At 45.1% G+C, this 26,797-nt stretch overlaps 1 protein-coding gene across 2 annotated transcripts in view; it reads left to right on the forward strand.

Annotated features, from left to right (window-relative positions):
• Positions 1-26,797, forward strand: part of LOC119437057 (chromosome transmission fidelity protein 18 homolog) — a 134,765-nt gene that overhangs the window by 106,094 nt on the left and 1,874 nt on the right. Inside the window, exons 20-22 of one of the 2 annotated variants that reach the window (XR_007464835.1) lie at positions 4,812-4,946; positions 5,301-5,358; positions 15,431-16,191. Coding sequence is in view for 1 of the 2 variants with exons in the window: in XM_037704129.2 (XP_037560057.1) it covers positions 4,812-4,946; positions 5,301-5,358; positions 15,431-15,540 (303 nt within the window). In the remaining variant the exon portion in view is untranslated. Of the gene's footprint in view, positions 1-4,811; positions 4,947-5,300; positions 5,359-15,430; positions 16,885-26,797 lie in introns of those variants that run through there. The other variant, XM_037704129.2, reaches the window with a different exon arrangement.

Raw genomic sequence — 26,797 nt, forward strand, 5'->3', positions numbered from 1 at the left:
CTTCCAGAATAAATTTTTAAAACATTGCACCTAGCTCTGACACTCAATTCGGACACTACCTCCACCATAACTTGGGTAACTACCTCACGAACACATGTGCTGAGAGCCATACAGCCTAATGCATTCATCACCCCAGCCCGATTCTTTTTCCTATACTGTTACCATTCTCATCCATTCTTTACCAATTGCCCCAGCCTCGACGCGAGTGTTGAACGTCGGTTCACCTGCTCCACACTCACAAGATCTTACCCTTATCTCACTCCTGCACACTGGCGGACGTGGCTGGCCTGGTAGCTCACATCAACCAGTTTGCTCTCGTCCGCTTAAGGGGAGGCACAGGTCGAAAAATCAGATTTGTATCTCTAAAAAATAATTGTTTAAGATTTTGTTAGCAAAATTATGCTTTCTCCATCCAGAAGACTGCAAAAAAATATTCTAATCGAGGCATGGTAGCTGTAGAGGCCTCATTTTTCTATTCATGCTCAGCTGATGAATGTCACAACCATAAGCTTTGCCCAGATGGCTAGCTTTCCTGGTGTAAGAACAAGCGAGCACTAGCCATGACTGAGCTGGCACAAGCTCGTTCTCCAATTTATGCACTGTTGTGTAGATGGTCACTTGTATAGACATACTGTGGCTCAACAAAAGCCACAAAAATTTTGAAGGTGGTTCTACAGGAGCTGGGCATCCTTTCAACCAGGGAGTTTATTCAGTCTGATCCATCAGACAAACCTATGAAGCATCGGAAGAATGTCTGAAAAAAAGAGAGCTGAAGGTAAATCTTGTCACAGTGCAGCATAGAAAGCCTGCCTGGAGGAGGAAGCTTGCAAGGGTACCCCCTGTGTAGCAGGATAATTTTATTTTACACTCTTGCAAAGAGTGGTCTGCATCTTGACCATATTTCATGCATATTGACTGTCTCCAATGCTAAAAATCGTGCTTAGAACTCTGTTTTCACTGCTCGTACACCAAAACTCTGTGCATAGTATTTAGGTTCTATTGTAATTTTCAACAATTTTGGTCATGTGCTTTTTAGGAAACCACTTGTCTTTGTTCTCAGTAATAATGGTAGGGATTAAAAAAGCTTTCTTTAAGTACAGTCAAACCTTGATATAACGAACCTCGATTTAACTAAATTCGCGATGTAACAAACTATTTTATTTCCCCATCCTAATTCTACTGAATTAATGAAACCTTGATATAACGAAGTTTTTTGCGGCAAGTACAACTTCGTTATATCAAGGTTTGACTGTATTAAAATAAAGTAAAATAATTTTTGAGCTTATTTGCCATCAGTTGACCATAAGGAGCAGTATATGCTATTTTATAACACTTGACTGTGTCTGGTATGAAACCCACACTTTACACAAGAGGCCCTACTTTTCGCACTTTCAGGTGTCACAGAAATATAACCAGTTAAGATATTGGAAAAACTAAGGCAGTTGTTACGATGTAGTTCGGGGAGCGGGCTTAATTGTGAGAGTCAGAGACACCTCCGAAGGTGGCAAGGAAGGAATGGCAACAATCACAGCACACAAACATATATTCAAACATAAAAGTGCAAGTTAACGGACACGGGGCATCGGGGCAAGCAAGACCAAGTGTCCATACAAAGCGTTCAGACTGACTACCACAGCGCACTCACAGTTTGGCTGGCGTCCCACGAAGCTGGCGTGGTGCATCGCTCGATGAACTGCTCGAGCGGAGACGGCAGGCAAGCTCTTGCAAACTCTTGTTCGTCGGCTGGTTGACAGGAGCGGAAGATGTGTTGTTAAGATGTCCCCTCATGCGTTGGGGGTCCCTCCTACAGCTGTTGGCTTCCTGAACATTGACGTCCGACCCAAGCCAACGCGTCTCTTCTCCTTCTGTGGGCTGTTAGAGCCACACGTTATTTGCTGATTCACTGCGTACTCCTCTACAGCTTTCCTCAATTCGGTGTTTTCTTCTAGATTTATTTTGCTATGCCACGAGCACACGTGCAGCGAGGTGTCGTCCTTGTTGTGGATGATGCTGGCGCCACGGTGCAAGTGTTTCCATGTTTACAACGCCACTTCATCGTCGAGCAGGCGTCTCTTGGCACTTCACGACAGTGACATTAGAAAATAGGAGATTGAACTGTATATTTTGCATGAATTTTATTCAGTTAGCTCTATTATTAACGAAAGTGGAACTCTGAGATGCATCTCCCCTTAACGGAGGGTTTTTCTCTCTCTACTGCCTCTGCTGCTGAGTTTCTCTCTGAGTAAACTAGGCCAATCCAGGAGCTAGTGTAACCAAAAATAAGGCTATCCCTAAGACCATGTAACCAGAACTTGGTGGGCCGATCCCAACACCATGTTATGAGCGCTTGCAAGTGTTTTAAATTTAATGCATTGTATCAAATTACAGTCACCCAGGTGTAGCATGTGGACCTAGTGTTCTTGCCTCTTTCTCCGGGTTTGGCACCGCTCTTTTACCTAGTACACATGGCAGGGGGTTTGCCACGCAGCTGTGGTGGGGAAATTGAAAACAAAAAGAGCAGCTGTGGCATTAGCGTGAATCAGTTTGGAGAGGAAGCACTTGTGTAGTGGCGCTTTGGATGTTACAAATGGTGTTCATATGTACTTCCTTCCCCAAAGGACATTTACCAATGCCCCGATTGGGGGGTGCAATTGCTCCTGTCAAGGGCTGTTGGCATGCTAAACGTTGAGCATTACATTTCGCATTTTTCAGTAACATATGCACACCTACTTGCAATTACACCTGCACCACGAGACCAACAGCATCTCAGTATTGGGAGTGTGATGGAAGGAATTTGTTGCTGGTATGGATAAAATTGGATATGCTTGAATTTCCAATCGTAACGATTTTGTGTAAAGGTAATGTCACTTGTGTAATATCTTGCATTGCAAAATAAAATACGAATAAGATTTTTTCTTTTTTATATATGTACAGTAGAACCCTGCTGATATGTTTTTCACGGGACCGTAAAAAAAATGCAAGAGCCGGGAAACAGGAAAAATTGAGAAATGGGAGTAGTGTTGAACTGCACACAATATTATTTTCTTACGTGCGAAAAAAAATTGTAGTTTCGCCCGACCGGCGAAGTATCGATTGCGATAGCAAATTATAGTAGACAGCTATACAAAGTAAAAATAGTAGTTTTATTGTCCGTATAAACTTGTAAACATTCGCTTATTAACTATATTAACAAGCATGGTGTCAGTGCCCACAGGCATCGCACTCGATGAGCGCGCACACGCGCTGTCAAACGCTGGCATGAGGAATTTAAGCGCCGCTGCAGAAGCGAGCGAAGTGACCTTCGTGCTGTTGTATATCGCTTCAACGCAAACTGAGCGCCGAGAACACACAGCACGCACAAAGCTACGAGCCGCCGACGCACCTACACTGTGTAGACTCTGCCCCGAACGCAGATCGCTTTCAAGATACGGCTCGCACGACCGCGTGCCGCCGCGCAGTACGCAGTTAAGAGCACAAGGCTGTCCGCTATCCCTCCCCCCTCGCTCCTTCACCGATGCCTCGAGCGCAACGGAAGAAGGCGCACTTCCTCCCTGCTTTTCTTTCTCTCGCGCGCGAGATTTAGACGCGGTCGTCGGCTCCCCTCGCACGCCTTCACTCGCACATACAGCATACGGCGCGCAGCAACGGCGTTATTGCCCTTGGACTTTATACGGAACATCTATGAGCCAAAACCAATTTTAGGGCTGCAACGCGTCATAGACACCATCTTTATATGGCAAATACGGATCTCAATGGCCATACTTTTGCTGGCGGAAACTGAAAATACGTCATAAGTGTCGCCCCCGGCACTTTGGGCGGCCAATGCCATCGTCAAGCAACCAAGTTAAGCGTCATGAAAAGTCAAAATGGCCGCTCGGGCCGGCGCGGGGTGGCAGTTCGCAACGTATGATGCGGGAATGGTCCCACAGTTGCCACGTAACAGCGGGGTTTCCAATGCATTGGGTTCTATGGGAGCTGTGCGGGGATCGGCCGAAAACGACATAACAGCCGGGAAAATGCAGCACCCGGGGACGTAACAGTGGGGTTTACTGCATATCTGTACTGCACTAAAAACATCGGGATAAAAAAAATGTTTGCAGTACTCTTGTGATAACATTGTTGCACGCACATCTAAAGGGGGTAGTGGAATGCAGCAATAATGCAACATAGACAACCTTGGGGCTACATTAAATATGAGGCAGCGTGTGGAATCAGGAAAGGGCTAATGGGGCCAGCGCTAACGTTTGCAAATGCAGTACTACCCCTCACGCTCAATGCCAGAGGGCGTTGCAACAAGGAAAGGGCAACAGTGGCGCTGGGGAGGAGGAGGGAAATGTCAGCGGTGGTGCGGAAGGGCATTGAGGGAAAGGAACACGGCAGCGCTGGAGAGGAGGAGGGAAATGGCAGCGGCAGTGCAGTAGGGGGCGCTGGGGAATAGGAGGGAAATGCCAGCGTCAGCGCCCGTAGAACGTTCTGGAAACGGCGGCAGCACGCTCACAGTGCGCTCGCACGCCTTGTATACGTCGCCGCGTGGGCTCAGACCTTCATTCCACATCGCTATGGGCCCAACTAGGCTTTCACCTTCACATTCTTAGAAAGTTCTAAGCATCCCCCGTAATTTTTCAGTCACCGCAGGACCATTTGAAATCTGTCCAACATTTCTGGTGGTCTGTGGACCACAGTTTGGGAAACACTGCCCTGAAGCAAAACTAAATATTCATATGTATTGATGCTTGGACAAAATTGCAGTGCGGGGCATTGCCTAATGTTTGGTTGGCTCATACTGACATGTCTTGTGTGGCTCCTTTCAGTTAGAAGTGGAGAAAATGAGGAAGAAAGACTCATTAGAGGTACCAGTTACAAAGCATTCAACAGCTGCACCTGGTAGCACAGGCGGGGTACCAGCACTGAAGCCGGCACCAAAGATTATCGAGCCACCAGCAAGGGTGAGACACCAGGACTACTTCCAAATAGCAACTGTAATCAAACAGTTTGCACATTTTTTATTTGGGTTCACGTGAACAAAACAAGCCACAAAATGATAGACCCAGGAAAGTTTCTGGGCTCTGAAACAGCTTTGTGTGCAGGTGTAGGCTTTGTTTGCAATTTTAATGGGGTGTGTTACCAGCCCGGTATCTCCATTTTTATGACTAGCTATTATGTAGGTGCATAGTTTAATGTTGCAGTTAGGAAGTGTCCTTTGTAAATGCATTGGGCATGTTGTTAATAAAGTGACTTATAAGAATTAAGTTTTTATGGTTGATGAGATAACACCTTAACATATTTATTTATATGTGCAGGTATTCGTCGACTTCTTTGGCCGTGTCATTGAGAAACCTGTTGTGACCAATGTGACAGGTGTGTTGTTGCTACTGTTGCACTGGCCATTCAGCATGTTGTGTTTATTTCATTATGAGTGCAGACTTGAAAACTGTGTCTCTTGCTATTCTTTTTTTTTTTCTCCTTTTTTGTTAGGGAGCTGTAACTTCTGCGATTATGGAATGAAGCCTTAATTTCTTGAGAATGCAGAAAATTGTGAATTGTGTTATCTTCTAATGCAGCCAGTTTAAATTACATTCCAAGTGCAGTGAAATTTAATGCATGGGAGCAGGAAGCCTGTTGCTTCACAGAAATCAGAGCTAGTTGTGACTATGTGGCATCACAAACTACTGATGCACATGTCAGTCAGCTTAGTGTTGTGATTGAAGGCCACACCATGACTGTGTTAGTCAAAACCTGAGGATGTGCTGCTAAATTAGCCCTTCCATTGTCTTTGCTCTGGGCTTTGAATTTAACATTGCTGTTGCATTCTCTGAGAACACACTTTTATACCATTGAGCTAAGTGGTGCACCTGCCCGTGACGTATGGTACCGTGTGACCGCCACTTCTAATTTTCATTAAGTAACCTGCTTCCTACTTCATCTCCAAAGTAATGCTGCACTAGGTATCCATTTTAACTGGGCTGCATTAAAAGATTATGTAGTTATGTGTAGCATTTTTTAGGAATTTAGACTCCGTACTGCAATTACTGGGTTGAGAGCTATAATATAGACAAATTTTTTTTTGTCACTTCTTTAACATCCATTTCATTCAGGAAAAAATTCCAACTCAGTTAATGTGCCTGTAAAGGCTAGTCACACATATTTTCCCTTGTGTTTGCCCAATTTCCCCAGTGATGGCACATTCAAATGATTCCGCTCAGGATGAGCTACAACACATGACCACTTTGCACGCATTTTCACGTTGTAGCTCATACTCAGCGCGATAGTGCATTATATGTATGCTGTCACTACTGACAGAGGCTACATTTTGTATTGTCTAATTTCATAATTAGTGAACTACAAATAACCAAGATGTGCAAGTATTATATATAAGTAAGGTCTTTCACTATCCCAAAGAAATCCTGTTAAGCATGGGAAAAAAACCATGTGACTACTCGTTTGTGCACAGTAATCTCAGTGCTGTGGAATGTGCCAGCTTTGATGAGGGTGTAGTGTTCTCACAGTGCTGAAGGCTTTTCCAAAAGAGAGCATTTTCTCTCGTTTTTTATTCACTTTCACATCACAAGTTTTACGCAAAACAGCCATTTTAGGTTTGGTGAGTGCACCACCTCTGGGGAGCTTGGTATGCTGCATGTGGTGATCGGTGCCTAAAGAATTGTAGATGGTATGGAAATGCAGGCATGCAAACATGGGCACAAAAAGAACGAGAAGGACAACACAAATGCTGAATACAAACTGGAAGTTTGAACAGTGAAAAAAAATAATAATAAAGAGAAGGAAGACAATACCTATCAGCGCATGTTTCAGGGAAGGCAGCAACAACACGTCAATCAAAGACACGTGTGGGCGCTCAAGAAAGATAACTATTTAGGCACGACAATTCCTCTTTATACAAGATATTCGAAGGCTTACTTGTGCACGTGCTCCTGCTATTAATTATATGCCACACCTTGACATTTTGTGCAGAATGTGATACAAAAAAACTCCATGTAGCCATGCCACCTGCAGTGGTTGAAGTGGGTGTCGCCGACCTCGTGGTGCTTGCTAGGCTCACAAAAAGAATATAAACAGGGGTGAGACTGCTGCGCCAATTGCGCCATTTTAATGCAAATGCAAATTCCTGCGCCATAACTGCGCCAAACACAGAAAATTGACCTAAATTACACCAGAATGGTTTCGGCATGTGTGTTCCGGCAGTATCCTTGAACAGCAAGCGGATTCGTTCTCTGAAAAAGAGTGCAGCCGTTAACACAACTGCATGACGGCACCTCCCCCACATTTTCTCGTAATTTTCATGCTTATAACGTTACTGGACTTTTTGGCACTTCTTGCAAGTGGCCGAAGCACGCGAGCGGCCACTCCCGGCTGTTAACGCTGCTGTCAGAACGGCCAGGGCGGCTGTATTTTGGGTGTACTATTATACAGTCGAGTGGGCTGAGCGGCACGGCACCCCCTAGCTGAGGCGCAAAACAGTGAAAAGTAGGCTCAGGGTGCGGCGAGCGAACTAGATATTAGGGAGGCACGCACCGCAGCGGGTTCAGCGGGTGGGCATCTCGGTTCCCAGGGCCGGTATAAGGTAAAACTGTTCCAATCTGTTTTTATGCCCATATGGACGAGACCTCAGCCATTTTGACCTATCACGAAGGGCTAATGGCGGATTTGGAATTAAAAAAAAGGCGAAGCATCAATTGCGATAGCAAATTAATAGACAACTATACAAAGTAAAGGTAGTAGTTTTATCGGCTGTGTAAGGCATGTAAACATTCGCTTACTAACTAAATTAACAATCACGTGCGCTCAAGCAAACATGAACAGATTTCACTCGATGACCGCAGAAACTGCCTGTGAAAACGCTGGAGTGAGGAAGCGCGGCAGCAGAAGCGAGCAAATTGACCTTCGTGCTACCTCTCGCTTCAACACAAATTAAGCGGCTAAAACAAAGTGCACATGAAGCTATCAGCACTTGCACTCTGTCCCCTACACAGATCGCTTTCAAAATAAGGCCCGCGTCATACGCAGCAGCCGCCGGAGTAGACGCCCCCCAGGTTCCTTGCACACAACGATATACGGCACGCTTCCTCCCCACTTTCTTCCCTTGCGTGTGCAAGATTAAGCCGCCATCATCGGCTCACCCTCACATGCTTTCAATGTGCCTGAAGTGTCCATATAATTGCTATTGCAATAAGAACAGATTGGAATAGTGGTATGTTATACCAGCCCAGGGTTTATTGCGGCTCTCTTGGTCTGCGGTAACATGTGGTGACACAGAAATTATGTTACCGCGTCGATTGGACTGCATAATTCGAGAACATTTTCCGCTATCATCATGAGCATCGCCGCAGGAATATATAGTTCGATCGTAGTGAAGCTGATGTTTTCGGCTTTACAGGGAAGCATGTCTTGTGCTGTCGCTCGACCTACCCTTCCATATTCTAGTACACTATAGCTACAAAGTGCGCGTCTACGTACTTCGTGTTGGTTTATTCTGTGTTTCATCGTAGTTTCGAAGTGTGTTGCCATATCCCATAATTCTACCAAAATTCAGATTGGCCTCCTCCAAACTGCTTCTAAATGAAATTTTATCTTCTCCAAATTGCTCCAAAATGAAATTTAGTCTGCGCCAAGCTGCTCCAAAATGAAATTTCATCTGCTCCAAACTCCTCCAAAACACAATTTTACTTGCCCCAAAAATTGCTTCAAGATGACTTTGGGAGACCCATCCCTGCTGTCAGCTACTTAAACTGGCACAGCTGATGCGCTTTATTCATCTGCCTCTCCCCCCCCCCCCCCCTCCAACCACCTTTTTTTTTTTTGCCGAGAATAAATTCCAAGACGTGTGTCCTCAATTGTATTGTTGCTGCAGTTGGGCATGCGGCAAGAATGGCCTCTAGGAATTAATTTTATTGCCATTTCGGAGCAGAACAGGGCATGCACACTGCGATTTATTCACAATAATGAAAAGAAAATCAGTGTGAACTAAGGATGTCGAGCACAACACACCTCGTTCACGCCAAATCAACCCTCTTTGCCGGAAGCCTGAAAGCCTCATACCTGACCCACCATTGGCTTAGTGGCTATGGCATTCCAATGCTGAGCACGATGTCATAGGTTTGGTGGCTGCATTTTGATAGGGCCAAATGCAGAAACGCTACTGTACTTTAGGGAACACATTAAAGAACCCCCTAGGTGCTCAAAGTTTATCCGGAGCCCTTAACTACAGTTTCTCTTATAGCCCCAGTGTTTGCTTTGGGACAGTAAACCCTATAAATGAATCAAACACAATATTGCTATTGACCTTTCTATCAGGACATGGAGTAAGAATATTTAGTTGTTGACACTGCGCGCGCGTGAGCGTCCATAATATGTTCGGCAGCGCGCGGGCACCCAGTAGCTCTGCTGCGAGCAGACAGATGGCGCCGCGATCAGCGATCCCAGCTTAGCGGCGCTGGTGGCTTGACATTCCTCTGCCTCCCCTAAATTTTCGTTCATAGTGGAGTGAGTAAAACTCAATGTGCGCAGGAAATTCGTTATTTCAGATTAACGTGATAACTGTACCAGGCTTAATGGTTCGCTAACATGAAAGTACCTTATGCAGGCCGGGAATGATGTGAACATGGATTGATCGGGCAGCACTCAAAGCCCACTCAAGTTCCGCTCACACGTACAGTTCGTTTCGTCCGGTCTAGTCGTTCATCCAAGCATATAAAATAAAAGCGTTAGCCCACGTGCTACCCCTCGTTCAAAAGAAAATAGTGACTGCACCGGAAAATGTTGTTCTTCATGCTTACCGCTGCTTCCATTCACACTCGGAAAACCGTTCAAGCATCGTTGCGCGAATTCAGTGTGTCCGCAATATAAATTAAGAAATGAAACTGCACAAGCTTGCGATATGCAACCCACTAGAGCAAAGTGGCTGTTCATGGCTAGAACTTATGATGAGAATTCACATAGCTATGTAAAAACTGTTTCAAATGGGAATTTATTAGGCGGGACGCTGGCAGGCGTCTTATCTTGGAATACAGCATCACTAATACAGCTTACTGGTGAAAACTTGAGCAAATGCCTTTTTTATTCCAATTCCACTTAACATAGACAGTGTATATTATTCGTTTGGCTTTCGTGCATTGAGGACTGAGTGACTCTTGCAGGATCTAAAAAAAGAGGTTACTTTCTTTTTTCTTAAATTGCATATGAGAATATGCCAATGTAAGCGTATCTGACAATGCATGCTACAGCCTGTCCACAAATGCTCTTACACCTACCACACAATAATCTCATAGGCTTTTCTTTTTTGCAAGCACGCAAGAAGAAATAAATTCTCCATAAAGCAGCTCGATAATTGTAGCACGATAATTGTTTTCACACTCGGACAACACTTTTATGCATCATGTATTGAGCAACAGAAAGCTGTATCGGGAGTTTTTCATGTTGCTCTACAATTTTCTTATTGACACCTTTTATATAATTATAGTATTTGAAAAGTTGGTTAATCAATTATGAATATAATTATGTAATTAGGCGGAATGCAGATAATTTTCTGAGTATCTCCAATCGACGGCAAACAACGTTACCTTGGTTCTGTCCAGCTACATGACATTTGCGTATGTTTAAATCTTGGTGCATGATAGTTGGGACACCCTGTATATATCTTATACATGCAGCAAAATTTGCATAAACTGTTGTGGCACACAGTGGTTTTGCTAGCACACAGGAGGTTCTCTCTTCCGTAGCGGCTTTCAAAGTTTATCTGACCGTGTGAGGTACGTTGGACAGTTCGGAAATAGGGTGGGAACAGCATTTGCAGACAGAACAGGGGCCTTTGGCGCGTCAAGTTGCACCCTTTCATCGAGCTCCATGTAATATGCCGTCGATGTCATATCCTCTCAAAAATGCTTGGTGCAGAAATGGTCGGTAGGGACTAGAGTTCGGTCTGCCCTCGGAATTGCACGGAGCTTTGAATAGAGGCACACGCTCCGCACAAGTCCGGTATCCAGAATTGCAGTTCGGAACGAAGCACTTTCTGCCCATTGCAAACACCCCTCGGAAGGCCGCTGGCACCTTTGCCAAGGGCCCGTGGTGACAATACTTTGACACGTGGCAATACCAAAGGTGGCACACCAGGTGGCAATATCAAAGCACAAGCTCATGAACGGCACGCGAACAGAAAGCGTGCCTTCAAAACGGTGCGGCCACACATGCCAGCAGCGGCAGCACACGCCTTGCGGCCGGGACTGGGACCGCATTCCGCTGCGCTCTCTACGACGGCGTCGATCGAGCTTTAACCGAGCCGAACCTAATCTGGCCGTGAGCAGGCGGCGCTTTCGCGTGCGTTGGGGAGAGAGTGTCGGCACCTCTCTTTATTGTTCTTACACCATGTGTCGGGAGAAGAGAGCACCTCTTCTCTGGACTGTTGCACATGAATACAGAGTGCATGCAGTGGCATAGCCAGAAATTTATTTAGCAACTACCACTCCTCCCCCTCTCTCTCTCCCTCTAATATATATATATATATATATGTGTGTGTGTGTGTGTGTGTGTGTGTGTGTGTGTGTGTGTGTGTGTGTGTGTGTGTGTGTGTGTGTGTGTGTGTGTGTGTGTGTGTGTGTGTGTGTATGGAGGTTGTACACCATGTAAAAACAACCTCCTAGCACTCCCGAGCCAAGAATGCTTTAACAACGAGGATACAGGATTTTGTGTTACCGAAACAACCCTTTGCTTAACTTCTGTCAAGAGTTTTTCATTGATACGGCATGCAGCCATTTCGCATCAAATTATGCTATCATCCTTATGCTATGTTTACAAATGATAATAAAAAATATATAAAATTTCGTTTACAAATTGATGCATTTATATAATGTATGTCGATGACCTAGGTTGTACATGACTTGGAAAAACAAACAGTGCTAAAAACAAGGCCAAACAAAAACAAGACAGCGCACTATCTTGTTTGCAGGCCAGACTTGTTGCAGCCCAGCTCTTCTAGTGAGTGGTACGGCTACGTACGGAAGAGGGCGGGTACTATTTTACAGGTCGCCTATCACTCAGTCGTGCTTTCAGTGTTGTGGGCATGCTATATTATTCTAGATTTAAATGTAGAGGAACGAAGCTTTGCGCTAGAACTTTGATATTATCATATGATGCAAGTTTCACTCACTTTCGGTGACCTTCGGTCCGACTTGTTTGAAGAGATAAAGTTTGGAAGTAACTTGCGATCATGGCGTTGTAGTTATCACGCGACGCATATTGTTATTTGATCACACTTGGTAATTGATGAGTCAGACAGTCCGAAGCAGGGCTGCTTCGTATTTAGAAGCCTTTGCGAAAATTATGGCATCCGTAGTTCGCAGTAAAATTAGGACCAGTAGCTGCGAGAAATTTGAAAGTGTTGTGTCTCCTGACACCCGTCTATTCTGGAAATTGCCATGACGTTTAGTTAGGATGGGCTCTCCGCAGCAAGCAGCACGTGTTACGACGGGGTAGGTGAGCCTCAGCTAGGCGACTGGCCATGGCCGTCTGGTGTTGAGTGATCGGGCAGCGACAAGACGCTCACTCTATGCCTATAATTATCCGCCGACTTCGTTCATGACGCCTTTTATGCGCGACCCCCTCCCTCTTCCTCGTATTCATCACCCCACTCCCCTTAAAATTCTTTTCCATTAATCACTGTCGCACTCTTCAACATTCACCGGATTTTTTAACGGTGCGGCGGCCCCTAGCATTCCTGTATTTCTATTTCTGTGTGGACTTCGAGGCTATTCACCTGCCTGCCCTCCAACCTGTTGGCTGTGGTAGTTTCGTAGCTTCCCTGACCCAGCACCCTGTACTTGATATATTTTGCCGTGCTCAAATCAGCATTCTGTAGGTCTTTCTTGTGCCATTTTATGCCCTGTTTTCATTCGTAACAGCGAGTACAAACTAGCCTAAGAGCAAGCTCTTCTCAAGTTTATTAACATAATGAAAGTCAGAGACGAGGGAAAGAAAAAGAAGTAAAAAAGTGGGGGGGGGGTGCTTATTTTGCATTTCCTTGACAAGCAAGTCGCAATATCTTTGGAATGCTTTGCTTCCGTGCAGCGTGGTCGATGATTCGGTTAAGTACCACAAATTAGAAGCTCTTCGACGACACGAAGGCCTGCTGGGAAGCAGCAATGCCCCCCCCCCCAGTTTTATGCACGTGCTCACCCCATCTTTATCTGCGTGTGGAATTTTTAGCGCTGGTCCCCCCTCAGCAGTTATGGTTAACACAATCCAGAATGAGGTAGAGGCCGCAATGTTCTGTGCTGGGCAACGTTATCGCCCACATGACAACTCGCCTCCCTCCTCCCCCTCTGGACCGCCACTAACCCTCGCCTTGCTTCAACATTCAAGCTTTTTGCTTTCATTTATGTCGGTTTTTCGGAGACCACCTCTTAAAACTTTCTGTTCTGTGAAAAGGATGGAAGGGAGGGGGTCGTCAAAATTTCGGGAGGGATTCCGACCCCCATCGTCGCCGCGCGCCGTATGGTGTACCTGCGTCCCCCCTCCTTGGCTACGCCAATCAGTGCATGTGCTGACACATTTGCAGTTGCTCTTGAGCTGGGACTCGTGTAGTTCACAACAATCCAGAGGACATTATGGCGATTCCAAGGAACCCTTGTTGGAAATATCTATACCCTCGAAAATGCTTTGTCGGGACCTTTACTGTCCTTAAAAATTCATAGACGTTTTGTTTTTCTATAAAAGCTGCCACGAGCCCTATAATCATATTTTACTTTGCTTTCATTTGTCCAGATTACCATTCATTGAAGCATGATGCAGCACAGGCAGCTTTGCTAGTTTAAGAATGTCTGCATATGCTGAAAACTCTGTGACTAGGCATACTGGAGGCACAGACTCACACATTGTGGGCCAAAATAGGCTTATACTGGTAATCTCTACAGTAATGTTTAGCGTATCAAGTTGATGAAAAATGTTCCAAAGCAACACTGGGGCTATGAAAAATCCTGTAGTGGAGGGTGCCTGATTAATTTTGACCATATGGGGTTTTTTAATGTGCATCTAAATCTAAGTACACGAGCATTTTTTTGCATTTTGTCCCCTTTGAAATGCAGCCACCACGGCTCAAACGATACAGCAAGAGACTCCAGTCAAGAGAGAAAAAACATTTATTTGGACCATCGAGGTCATTGCTCTTGAGGTTGAGTGGGTGGTGTCCTCATTCCAGGACTCCACTGGCCATGGCTGCTTGACGTACTTGCTGTACAAGAGCTTCTTGTCCCACCAGGGTATCGCTGGTCAGCTGTACCTCCCACCGCTCAAATGACATGCTAGGCGTCTTTAAGTGTTGAGGTTTGCCCCCACATCTCCAGGAGATGTGAAAGAGTGTAGGGCGTGTGTCGCCGCACCAGGGGCAGATGCCGCGATATGTTTGTGGGTACATTTTGCTCTATCTGTGTAGGTTTGAGAAAGTGTTAGTCTGAATAAGTCTGAGAGCTACTGCCTCTTCAGTGCTGAGCTTTTTGTGAGGGGGAGGATAAATCCTGCCGTTGAGCTGCTGGATCGCGAGGCGGTCACAATAATTGGATGGCAGGGGCACGAAAGTAAAGGGTGGGGATTGATGAGACAAGTGGTTTTGCCCCACTTGGTCAATTAGCGCTCGAGCTAAGGTGTTCGCCCTTTCGTTCCCCTCCAGTCCCACGTGGGCCGGCGTCCACGTGACTTGATGGGATTCTTGCAGCCTCAGGCCTAGAATCTGAGCCGCCAGCAGCGGTGTTCGTCCGTTGGTAAAGTTACGGCAGGCCTGTTGCGAGTCGGTAACGACATGAACTTCCCTGCCTACCCTGTCTTGTTGCTTTATTACTAGCGTCGCGGCTATGGTCTCAGCCGCAGCTGGGGTCTCTGCCCTGATGGAGGCCGCGAGGGTCAAGGAGTTGTCTCTCCCATTCACGGCGGCTACCGCGAAGAAGCCTCCTGCAGGGTACGCCGCCACGTCCACGTACATTACGTACGGGTCACCCTTGAATTGTCGGCGCTGTCTGTTGACGCGAGCCTTGCGTCGTCCTTCATGGAGTTGATTACTCATGTGCTTCGGTATGGGGTTCGCCTTGATCTTGCTTCTGACCTCGGGCGGGAGTGATCGTTGCCCATCAAGGGCACGGAGCTCCATTGCCATTCCAGTCCGATGGAGGATGGCTCTGCCCGCCACCTTGTTCTGTAGTCTGGTCTTTTGCGAAGCCATAACCTTGTGTATCCAAATTTCGCTTCTAGCCTAGAACATAATTGGATGGGAATTTCGTTACGCCAAGACTACAACAACCTAAATTTGCAATTTTACACATTCCCGGAACACATTTGGGACTGTTTTCCAAATGAACTCGCACAAGAAATAGTGGCAGCAATAATTTCTGCAAGTCTCACATCTATTAAACAAGCACTTTCTGTTTTTTTCCAGAGCCTACCAGTGCTGGGAGCACTAGTTCATCTACAAAGGTCTGGTACCAGTTCAAGGAGGGCTTCAGCAATGCCGTCCGAAGAACAGTGCGCATGAAAGATCTCTTGTAACCGTCAGATGTAAATTTTCTTGCAGTTGTGTGTGCTAATGTGCCTGTGATCTTAAATTTGGACCTATGTCCAGCTCTCCCTTACTGAAGGATGCGACGTGACCTTGGAATTTGATTTATTTCCCAGTGTAAGAATGTGCTTTTTGTAAACACCTAATGACATTTGGGTCTCGTGCCGTCTGTGCTTTTCTTAGCTTTCTTTGCCTTTTGGACCAATGTCTCTTCCTCAAAAGTGCTGTTTAATTGCTGATTGGCCCTGTGTGACTTTGTGGTTTCTTTATAGTGTGTGTTGGAACATTCCTTGTACAACTGAATGGCTATATTATTCTTCATTACATGCAGTCGGTTATTGTGGAGCAACAAATCATGGCAAGAAAGAAAAAGTGTCTTGGATTGGCAATCAGGTACATCTTAAGAAACATAAATGCATCCTTGTGTTCACTTCTTGTAGAGCCATGTCAGTTTGACTGGAAACTAGCTGTTTTCTGTTGGTGCTATCCACAGCTCTGGTATTAACTGCACATAAGTTAATGGGTATACTTTAAGAGGATGAAGATCACACACTAGTTTATAAAAGCTTTGTGCCAAAATACTTTCAACATCATATTCTCTTTGTCATCAGTTACTGCAGCAATTGCAGCCATTACTAGCAGTAATATTTTTTTTATTTTTTTGTCGGTCACGGGCTTTGTGATGAGTGGGCAAAGAAGGCTAAAAACCCACACCAAAGTGGGGTTGAACCTGTTCTTTGTACCAAGGGTATTTATATATGTACATAAGCCATGCATTCTATAATTGGCATAGTTTTTCTTCTCACCACTTTTATCAAAAGTACTGGATGAAGCAGGAAAGATGCCACACTTGATGCTCCATCTGCTTTTCCCTTTCGCCTGATTGAGAACTTTGTGCACACTTATACATCAAAATAAAATATTGTGCATGGGGATTCTCTTGACAAGCTATTCAGCACCATTTCCCAAGTTCATTGCTGTGTATCAAGTACCCTTCTTGATATTCATAATAAAGTTTGAAATTGTGACAGTGATTAACCTAAACGTCTGCATTGTGAGGAGCATGTACTTAGTAACACCTTTTGTTTCAGTACACTAGCTTTTTAGCTGTTCCTAGGAATTCACTGTTAGTGCTGCTGTTGCCCAACAATTTCTGCAGAATCTTTGTGCCACCTTTCACACAAGCAACAGTGTCTAGATAACTTTGCACGCTCTTGCTACAAATGCTGTGAGTGCCATGAACTGTATCTGTCAGTGTCATTTGAAGCAAATGTCATTGAAGAGTCATGTGCACATTCATAAAGCTAATAGTGTAGCATGTAATTTTGAAGACAACATTGGAACAGGAAAGCATATCAAATGGATGATGTGTTACCCTTGAAAGTCTGCATGCACTGTTTTGCTTTTGTCAGCCTACATTGTATCTGTTGTGCGATAAACTGTCCAAATTTTACTATAGAATTTTTATCTGCACAGTACATTAAGGGGAGAGGCGGGTCAAAAAACGGTGATTTTCATTAAAGAAATAGGTTTTGTGTTTTTAGTTGTTTCAGCAACATTGATCTCTCCTATTTCACATATCAAGAAATCAGAGCCAGAAATGATCGGGAAAAGTATAATAAACTCGGTTAAAGCACTCGAGGTGGCAAGAAAAGGCACAGATATGACACGTTTTCATGCGCTGATACGTCAAACCGCGGTGTCGCACGCCATTCTGCTCGTGCAAGGTAGTAGGCCTAAGCTTTTTCTCTCCGAGGTTAGCTTTGCCGCATCACAATTTCCCCGGGAAGTAATAATAATAATTAACAGAAGTAAACAACTTTTATAACTTTCAATCACATTTTTCTTAACTTCATATTTTGAGCAAAACAAGGCATTTGTGTACAACATCTTATGTATTTGTTGTGGTGGTCCAATCAAGACCACATTTGATGGGCGTAATTTTTAGGATATGTAGAATGCAGTTATCTAGGAGTTAATGCAATCACTTTACTTTTTTAAGGATGAAAATTTTTAATGTACTCGGGCACCAGATATGAAATTCTCTTAAAATGTTGCCTGTAAAGGGAATCACATGATCTTGCTTATTAGCACTCAGTGGAGTGTTAGGGATAAGGAAAATAATTTTGCACTGCTCTATCTTGCTAACTGCTAAGTCCAGCAGCTGCACAAACATGCACTGCTTCTCACTTATGCATGGCACTTAGGACATGAAAGCATTGAAATATCCTAAAACTTAAAGTAGATTTCGAATGAAGAGATCGAGCTCTATAAGTGGTAGAATTTTCATTCGCCCAGCATCATTACTTAAAAAGGAATGTTTCTGAGGAGCATCTCCCCTTAAGAAGGGTCATAACTGTTACCTTCATCCGCTGTAATATCTCTGGTGGCTATGGCGTTGCTAAGATCGAAGTCACGGATTCAATCCCAGCCGCCATGGCCACATCCCAATGTGGGCGGAATGCAAAAGCGGTCGTGTGCCGTGCATTGATTGCACGCTAAATAACCACAAGGGGTCAAAATTAATCTGCAGCCCCCCACTACGATCTGCCTCATAATCAGATCGTGGTTTTGGCACATTAATTTTCAAAATAAATTTACCTTTGGCACTATTTATTTCAATTTCTATGTAATCTTGTTTATCATTGCTGTCGCCAGCTGTAGAATAATTTTCTTATCTGTATACAGCAGCTTGAATCACTGCATTTGCAGTATAATGTCAAGCAAATCTACTACACAGTTTGTAGACCAGATCATTAATTTTGTACGGGCCACCAATACAGACACAAGCTGGCTCAACACTACAAACAACATGCCTTCCTGATCTTGCCCGATTGGCAAAGCCTGAAGCCCAAGCCTGGCCATGAATTCTACTATGTGACAAACGGCAATTTATTCTTGTCACAAGTAAAGGTTGCACATTAGGTGTCGTAAATTCTTGTTCAAGAGCATTAAATTGTCAGGCGTTTCACACACAAAGCAGTTATGTACGCAGCAGCACCATTGTTTAGTTTGCTGCTGGGACTAGAGCAGAAAATATTTTTTTCGCAAGCAGTGTAAGTTTGGGATATCTTGTTTCTTTCTCTCCAAAACTTTAACAAGTTCAATGCAAAAAAATGTGATGTTTCAGCAGACAGGTATCTAGTCCATCTTCATTCTCATTCGCTGTGCATTTGCTATCGCTCCACTGAATAGATACTATACAGGGTGTTTCATTTTAGCTGCACCAAATTTTAAAAAATTGCCTGTGGCAAATAGCAGTTATAATCCTTGATCTAAATTACTCGATGAGGCGGCCATTACTTCCACGAGAAATCAAAATGCCTAGTTGAATAATTAACATAATTATGCTAATTAATTTTTAAATTCATTATTTTAAGGCACATCTTTAAAATCTACAAATTATAGCCGCCGAGTTTGCAAGGCGTATCCACTTGGAACGAATTCTCAGGACAACCAGTTTCGAGATATTAATTTTCAAAGTGTCCGACGAAATGCGTGGGCGTTCCAGTTAGCTTTGTGCTGCAATGCATAAAACAACGTTTTCCTCAAAACGTTAACTGGAATTTTCTTCTAGCATGCTTGATGCAGAAAACAGTTGCAAGATATCAGATCTTTCAGTGTTCTGATTTATGCTCTCTGCAATACCGGGTTTCCTGTTTCACGTACTCCCTATCTCCTTATACTGAATTGATCACATCTTGAGAGTTTTGAGTTCTACCTTGTTGGAACTTCCTGCCAAATGCGATGGCTAAGTGGGCTGTCAGTCCACTTTGCTTGAAGAACTGAACAAGAACCTTCACATTTTAAAGGCTTTCATATGCTAACGGGACCTGTTCTAGCACGAAACATTCTGAAATCTTGCGGTGAACTGTGTTTAATAAGAAAGTAGGGCTCCAGGACCCAATAACATTTGCCCCCTGATCGGTGACAAATGTTGCTTTTGGCAGCTGTCCACTCTGAGCTTTGCAAACGAAACACTGCTGCAGTTCTTTATGAATATTGTCCCTGGTCTTTCGTTCATGTGAGAAATCACATGTAATAGCAACAATGGAGTGCATGCACCACTAAAATTATGGGCTGCAGCAGCCATGTCCGTGATTTTGCAAAAAATTATCAACTGTAACGCAATGACCTTCAGTCCTCGCTGTCAAAATATCCAGTTTGAGCTTATTTTGAGCTTGCCTTGCTAGTTCCATGACTTCTAGTAAGAGTGGTCTGATGGGGAAGGACAGCTTGTGCCTGGATATTGCTGTGTCATGCTTCAACAGAAATTAATTATCTAGCTACCTCCTCAAAGCCAAGACTACTCACAATGTCTTATGGACACATGTCCATGCAACAGAACTTGACCAACGACAGAATCAAGCTATCTTTTGCACTGACTAGAACTGAGCTTTTGCATGGCTTCAGGAAGCTATACAGGAGGTCCGTTCGATTCGCCTGCACCACTGTGAACCAGTTCACGGCGGTTCACGAGAAGTTCAGAAATTGTGCAGTTCGATTTCTGTGGTGCAGGCACAGCGCGACACTCGAAACAAATGCCAAGGTGCAGAGGCGGTACAGGCGTAATGTTATGTCCGACTAATGTGCACGGAGTGCGTAAGTTTCATAGGTCCTGAACTGCAGATATGATCGAATTCTGGAGCGTAAATACACACCACACTTGCGTAGATACATCACACGTGCACAAGCGGGGTTTTAACGGCGCTCGCGCCCGTGTGCTGTGTCGTCTGCTGCGCTGCTGCCGCGCACCTGCACCAAGGCGGCACTGACAGTGGAGTGGGTGCAGCCAAATCGTGAACCAGCCCTGCACCTTTCCTGCACCTTTTGAAACGAACGGCGTGGTTCAGCGGGCGCCATTGCTGCACCGCTGAAACGAATGGCAGGGTGCAGCACCTCGTGAACTGGTTCAGACGGTGCAGGCGAATCGAACGTACCTAGGGTGTCCCAACCAACGTGCACCCACCCAGCTTTAAAAAAAAGCCAGTGATTCCACTCCTGCGCCAACTGCGCCAAAGCACAGAACACCCATACAAACTTAGAGAAGGGAAACTGTACCTTCCACAGTGCAACGGAAATAAGCGTAGCGGTGGCGTTGTGAACTAAAGTATGCGACCGAGAGATGGCGGTGGCAGAATCGAAACTAACATCATCATCATTACGTAGTGAGCAATATGGCCGCTACGGTAGCGGTTCGTAGGGCTGGTCGCGCTGCTCGCTCGCTGGTTTTGGACGTTTTGTTACCGCTTTCGGGGCGGTATTCGTGTGTACTGTACTATAACATGACTACATATAATCATGTCGCCAGGTGACCGAGAGGCCTCAACTGGCAATAAAACACTTCAAACAAGTAAGCTTACATTGTTTATTGTCAATGGTGAATGAGGCAGTACATGCTCACAATTTTCGTACAGCTCAGGTGGACTTAATGTTGTCCGTCACCGAGTTTACAACATACAGAAACACAAATAACCATCTATTTAATGGAACGCAAAGCTGAAATCGAGCGAAGTTTTCTCATCGTGTTCGGCGTGCCGTAAAGAAGGGCGAACGAAGGTTCAGACAGTGATATGTATGCTGAGCTGCCCTCGTACTTGTATTGCGTACAGTGCTGCTTGACGATTTACATTCTCTGCGTTCGACGATTTCAGCTAGAGTAAAGAAAGGAACATAAAAAAATGCTCGGCAAAAATGTACTGTCAGCAAGATGAGCTCGAGCTGCAATGTCCCATTGCTCTCGTAGCACGAAGTGTAGGGGGGGGGGGGGGGGGGCGTTATGCTAAATTTTACACCACATATTTTGTGCTCTGGATATTCTTCTGCTGCACATTTAATGCTCAGGTGAGGTTTCCCGTGCTCGTCCACTGTTGATTAGCTGAATGTTAAGCTGAACTTATTCTGCGAGTACATTTCAAAATCTTTTTGGGAGCACACGGCGCTCAGGTTTGTCATCTGCTGTTTGAAGAGAAACAATATTTGTTTTTAGTGATTTCTCAAGTTTGTGAAGTGTGAAATAGGCTGGCCGGTTGTGTGAGCTTGCCTTTTCTAGATATCTCTTATGGTGCAGTACTAGCCTAGTTATTGATTTCATGCAAACTGTATATGAGCCTCCTGTAGTAAACAAATGTAAAATAATGCGTATTTCCAGATCTAATTCTAATCCTAGCACTTGCCATGTTAACGTTCCCTTAGATTTTGTCATGCCATATAAATATATCGGTGTAAACATTACAAATAACTTAAATTGGACCATTAATATAGAGTGAATCATTAGCAATGCTAATAACATGCTCGGGTACTTATGGCGCAACTTTTCCAAAGCACTGTCTACTTTAGAACTACAGCTTTAGAAGACTAATTCGCTCGAAACTTGAATATGCATCTGCAATACGGGATGCCAGTCGCGTTAATCTTATTACTTCACTTGAACTAGTACACAGTAACTCTACTCGTTTCATTATTTCTAATTATAACCGTACCGCAAGTATAACTTCAATGTAAACTAGTCTAGCACTCATTCCACTAGCTAATCGCCGCAGAGTCGGCCATCTTTTGCTATTTCATAAATTTTTTTATCGCACCACACTTCATGACGACTTCATACTGCGGCCTCAGTGCATTTCAAATTGCGTCGATCATCGCAGTAAGGTAGGGATTGATTCATGTAACACGAAGTCTTTCTTTCATGCCCCGTACATCTCAGAAATGTAACCACCAAGTATCGTAGCCATCACAGATAACAAACTTTTTGCAAAACATTAGCTAACATTGTATAATCAGGAGAATCATTATGTTACAAGAACTCACTGCACTTGTTTGTTTTACTCTACTACTTTGTAACCACTCCCCTCTTTAATGCCAGGTGGCCCTGAGGGTACTTTAAACAAAAAATAAAATGAAGAGTGACTGCCAGAGTTTCAGTCAACATGAAGTGTCATTTCCTTAAAATTGCATTAGGCGCTTTTGATCATTTTAAAATTCTTTGCATTTTCATGTAACAAAGTATCGTTGTGAGGGAGCATGTGATACTTCATGGTACTAATGCCCGTCAAATTGATTTGCACAGAGCAGATGACAGAGTTTGTGCATTAGCAAGTAGGAGCTTGCTACATTGTTTCTGTTCTGGTCGTCACGGCTATAATGACTGGAAAAGAAACAAGTTGGGACTCAACATGTTACTTCCCCGATTGTCATAAAACGCCCTTAAAAGCAAGTAAGCTTGTATGCCAAATTTCTCATTCCCGCTCGGTACGATACAGAACTGTAGACTGCTGCTTTCCTAACAGGGCTCACACCTCTCTATCTGGTAAACTTCCAAACATTTCATAGTGAGGCACGTAGTTCAAGAGGACCTGTTGTCATTATGGTGACAGTTGAGCATCTTGTGGCTTAGCGTGGGCAGCTTGCAGACCAATAATCTCTCTTTTGTCCGTCTTCCTGAAAAGAGAAATGACAAAGCCATGACACACATGCAAGCAAAAAATGGTGAAACAAAAGTTTGTCCCATAATGAATAAATAACGGTTCTAGTTGAAGTGTTCAAATACATACCCTGTGATGATGCTGGCCCTTGATGTTACTTCCAGTGGTGACACATTCACGGTTGACTTGTACGTTCAGAGACAATAGAGTCCAAAGGGATGAGTCCAAATATGAGCAGCGTCTTGGAGGCTGGAATCGAAAGAAAAAAGAGCCTCAATTACTATGGTGGAAGTGTGCCTGAGTTTGTGATTCATGTATGACAGAGAACAATGCACGAAACGCTCCATGACAGAAAAACACACACACACACACCAACACTGTTTTGAGTGTGCATTTCTTTCAGTGGTGTCCTTGTGTGGGCTGTGCTTAGTCAATCCTCGATTAGATGACAATTGTTTCTGCCAGATACTAGTAATAAACACAGTCATTTTATTATGTCTCAAATGCAGTTAATCTAACTGTATCACCAGAAGTACACTTGTCACTAATGTGCAGTGAACTTATCGCGGTGCACCATTTATGCAGAAACAGCCAAAACTTTATTGTCTATGCCGTACTCATGTTAGCAATTTTAGCAACTTGGCAAAATAGCAAGAGCCTCGTTTGAATTGCTTTGGAAGGGCAATAACTTTATAATTATTATTATTTTCTACTTTTAAGAAATGACGACAGGAATCTGCTTTATCCGCCTCGCACGCAAAGAAATTCAAAGTTGAAAATGCGAAGCACTGCTTTTTTACTCACCGGCGCACAAGCCCAGGGGCTGCAAGGTTAATCCGCTTTCGTGGGTAGTCTTCAAGCAGACTGTTCTCGGTTCCAGCGATGAATTTTCGTGCTGGCCAGCACTTTCTTTTTCGAGCAACACGTCATTACGCGGCCAGACGCGGCAGATCACAAACGGCGGAAGCCGTGCATGCAGCCGTTATGCTACTGAAACGCCGCCAGCTGATAAAGTTTACCGTCTTTAAACAACTTCGCTTGGTGGCAGCTATCGAATTTTATACGCATAAACTGGCTGAGATATTACTGATAACTAATTAAAACGAACCTGCGTGATGCTGCTCAACATAAACGACCACCCCGCTCGCAAATACTACCGCCGTACAATTTGAATCGATAAACGGCACGGACTGCAATCGATACCAGTGGGCTGCTGCTGATCACACGTGAGTGAGGCCTCAAAACCTTTATTCAAGTAACAAAGCAAGGAATTTAATAACAGAAGTCAAATAAAAACAACACAATACTTATTTTGTAAAGAAATGACACCGTAACTGTGTTTGTCGGTTATTATATGTACATTAATAGATGAAATACTGAGCCCCGTTGAGCGCCCCTAGCAGAAAAAACACAAACTAAAGTATGCGACCAAATTACAGTAGCTCCACTTGCGCGCTTATGCTGGAACGCGCCGCGGTTGATTTTTCGCCCTCTGTGGCCATTTGGTGAACTCGAGAGTTTCCGGGGCCTGGCCAAAGTGCGCCAAATGGGATTTACTGCGCCATCCTGATACAAGAGACGAAAATTGCGCCTAACTGCGCCAAACAGTCTCGGATTTGGCGGCGTCGATCGCCGACAATTGCACCAACGGGGAATTCAAAGCGATGATAGGGCTAGCCTTAGTTGCGAACAGGAGACTAAACAGCACTAGCCCGGGCGTCCCGATTAAGGGGGGACGCGGCTTTCGCATCGCGAAAAATGGCTAAAAAATCGATTTTTTTGAAAATCACATTTTCAATTTCTGTAACTCTTAATTTATCTGATTCCGAAATATCATCGCTGAAAACCAAGTAGAAGTGCTCTAAAAAATTGTTGTATCAGCCAAGGTGCCGAAAAATTTCGCGGAAATCGCGAAAAAACGGCGTTTTTCAAGCCACGATATCTCCGGAAGGGCGCAGCCGAGCGCCGCCTACTTGCACTCGTTGGAAAGCGCATTTCTCCGTCTTCAAATTTGGCGCTTCAGCTATCTCCTCCATACAGAAACAAGCACACAAAAAGCAAATGATTGAAGGTCGTGCCGGAGCCACCGATTGCCCGCGCCCGCCACGTGACTCCAGCGCGGTTCGCCATTGGTCCGGTGCTCGCTTCGCGATGGCGTCGTCTGCACCGCTTGTTGCGGTCTCTTCGCGAGCTCTGGGCGGTTTCCGTAATCTCGACTAGTATTAGAGCGGGCGCTACGTGGACATCGCAGCAGCGTGGCCGATCCCGCTTTTTGTAGACGTCTCAGACCCGCGGCTAAGCATTCGGAGCATCGGTGACGCGGATTCGCGACCTCGCTTCGGGCACGGAATCCTCGGTCACGCGGCTAAGCCTTTCGCGCGTAGGCGTCTCCGACTCGGCGATCAAGCACATCGCGCGCGGGCTTCTCGGATCGTTGCCTAAGCATTTCGTACATCGGCGCCTCCGACTGCGCGACTAAGCACCTCGAGCGTCGACTCCTCGAGCCCGCGGCTACGCATTTCGCGCGTCGGCACATCGCTCAGCGAGTCTCGACTCCTCGGACCCGCGGCTAGGCACTTCGCGCGTCGGCCCTGCGAGCGTCAACTCCTCGAGCCCGCGGCTAGGCATTTCGCGCGTCGGCACCTCGGAAGGCGCGACTAAGCTAATCGAGCGTCGCCTCCTCAAGCCCGCGGCTAGGCATTTCGCACGTCGGCACATCGCTCATCGAGTGTCGACTCGTCGGACCCGCGGCTAGGCACTTCGCGCGTCGGCACCTCGAGCGTCGACTCCTCGAGCCCGCGGCTAGGCATTTCGCGCGTCGGCACATCGCTCATCGAGTGTCGACACCTTGAGCGTTTATTCCTCGGACCCGCGGCTAGGCATTTCGCGCGTCGGCCCCTCCGACTGCGCGATTACAGAGCGTCTATTATTTGGACCCGCGACCAGGCATTTCGCGCGTCGGCACCTCGTACCCGCGACTTAGCACATCGTGTGCCGACTCTATTATCGTAATTCCACGATATCTCGTAACAATACCTATCTACCACCCCTTCATAAAGAGAACCTCATCATGAGCTCTGCTCACTAGACCACTTGGGCTGGCACAGACACCTGGCTGCAGAAGTGAGGCATCATACAAAAGTACAGGCTGGAAAGCACCTAGCAGCTGCATTGCTGCCTATCTATCAGTGACTCTCCTAACCTCCATGTCAATGGAAGATGATTCAGAAGGCTGCTGAGAGCCTTCATTCAGTAACATGGTCGATTCTACAAAAAAAAAAAAAAAACAATGCCTCACTGACTGCACTAGAGACTGCTATCAATGAGGCAGTCTGCAGGTACAACGCTAGAACTACTGTATATTTATGCCCACATAGTTCTGCACCTCACTTGGTTTGAAACCCAGGCACCATGCTCTTTGTAGAGCAGCAGTAAAGAATGCCATACAAACTTGAAAAACGCAGAACAAAGGCACAGCAGCCCAGAGGCCACATGATGCGCGAACGGTCCCACATTTGCGACGCAACAGCGGTGCTACCAATGCATTGGGTACTATGGGAGCTTAACAGCCGGGAAGACGCAGCGCCCGGGAACGTAACAGCGTGGTTCTACTGTCGCTTGTTTGAAGCGCAGCATGACATGTGATTATAATAACTGCATGCCGCCAATGTGTCCATCATTTCTGTTTATGGATATACGGAATGACATCTGGGAAAACTAGCAATATATGACACGATATCAATTTGTGTGTGTGTGTGTGTCGCATGTACACTCGTTTTTTTGAATTACTTCAGGATGTGAAAAATCAGCTGCTCCAAGCTGC

Source organism: Dermacentor silvarum, chromosome 1 (assembly GCF_013339745.2).
Source record: "Dermacentor silvarum isolate Dsil-2018 chromosome 1, BIME_Dsil_1.4, whole genome shotgun sequence".
Taxonomy (NCBI): domain Eukaryota; kingdom Metazoa; phylum Arthropoda; class Arachnida; order Ixodida; family Ixodidae; genus Dermacentor; species Dermacentor silvarum.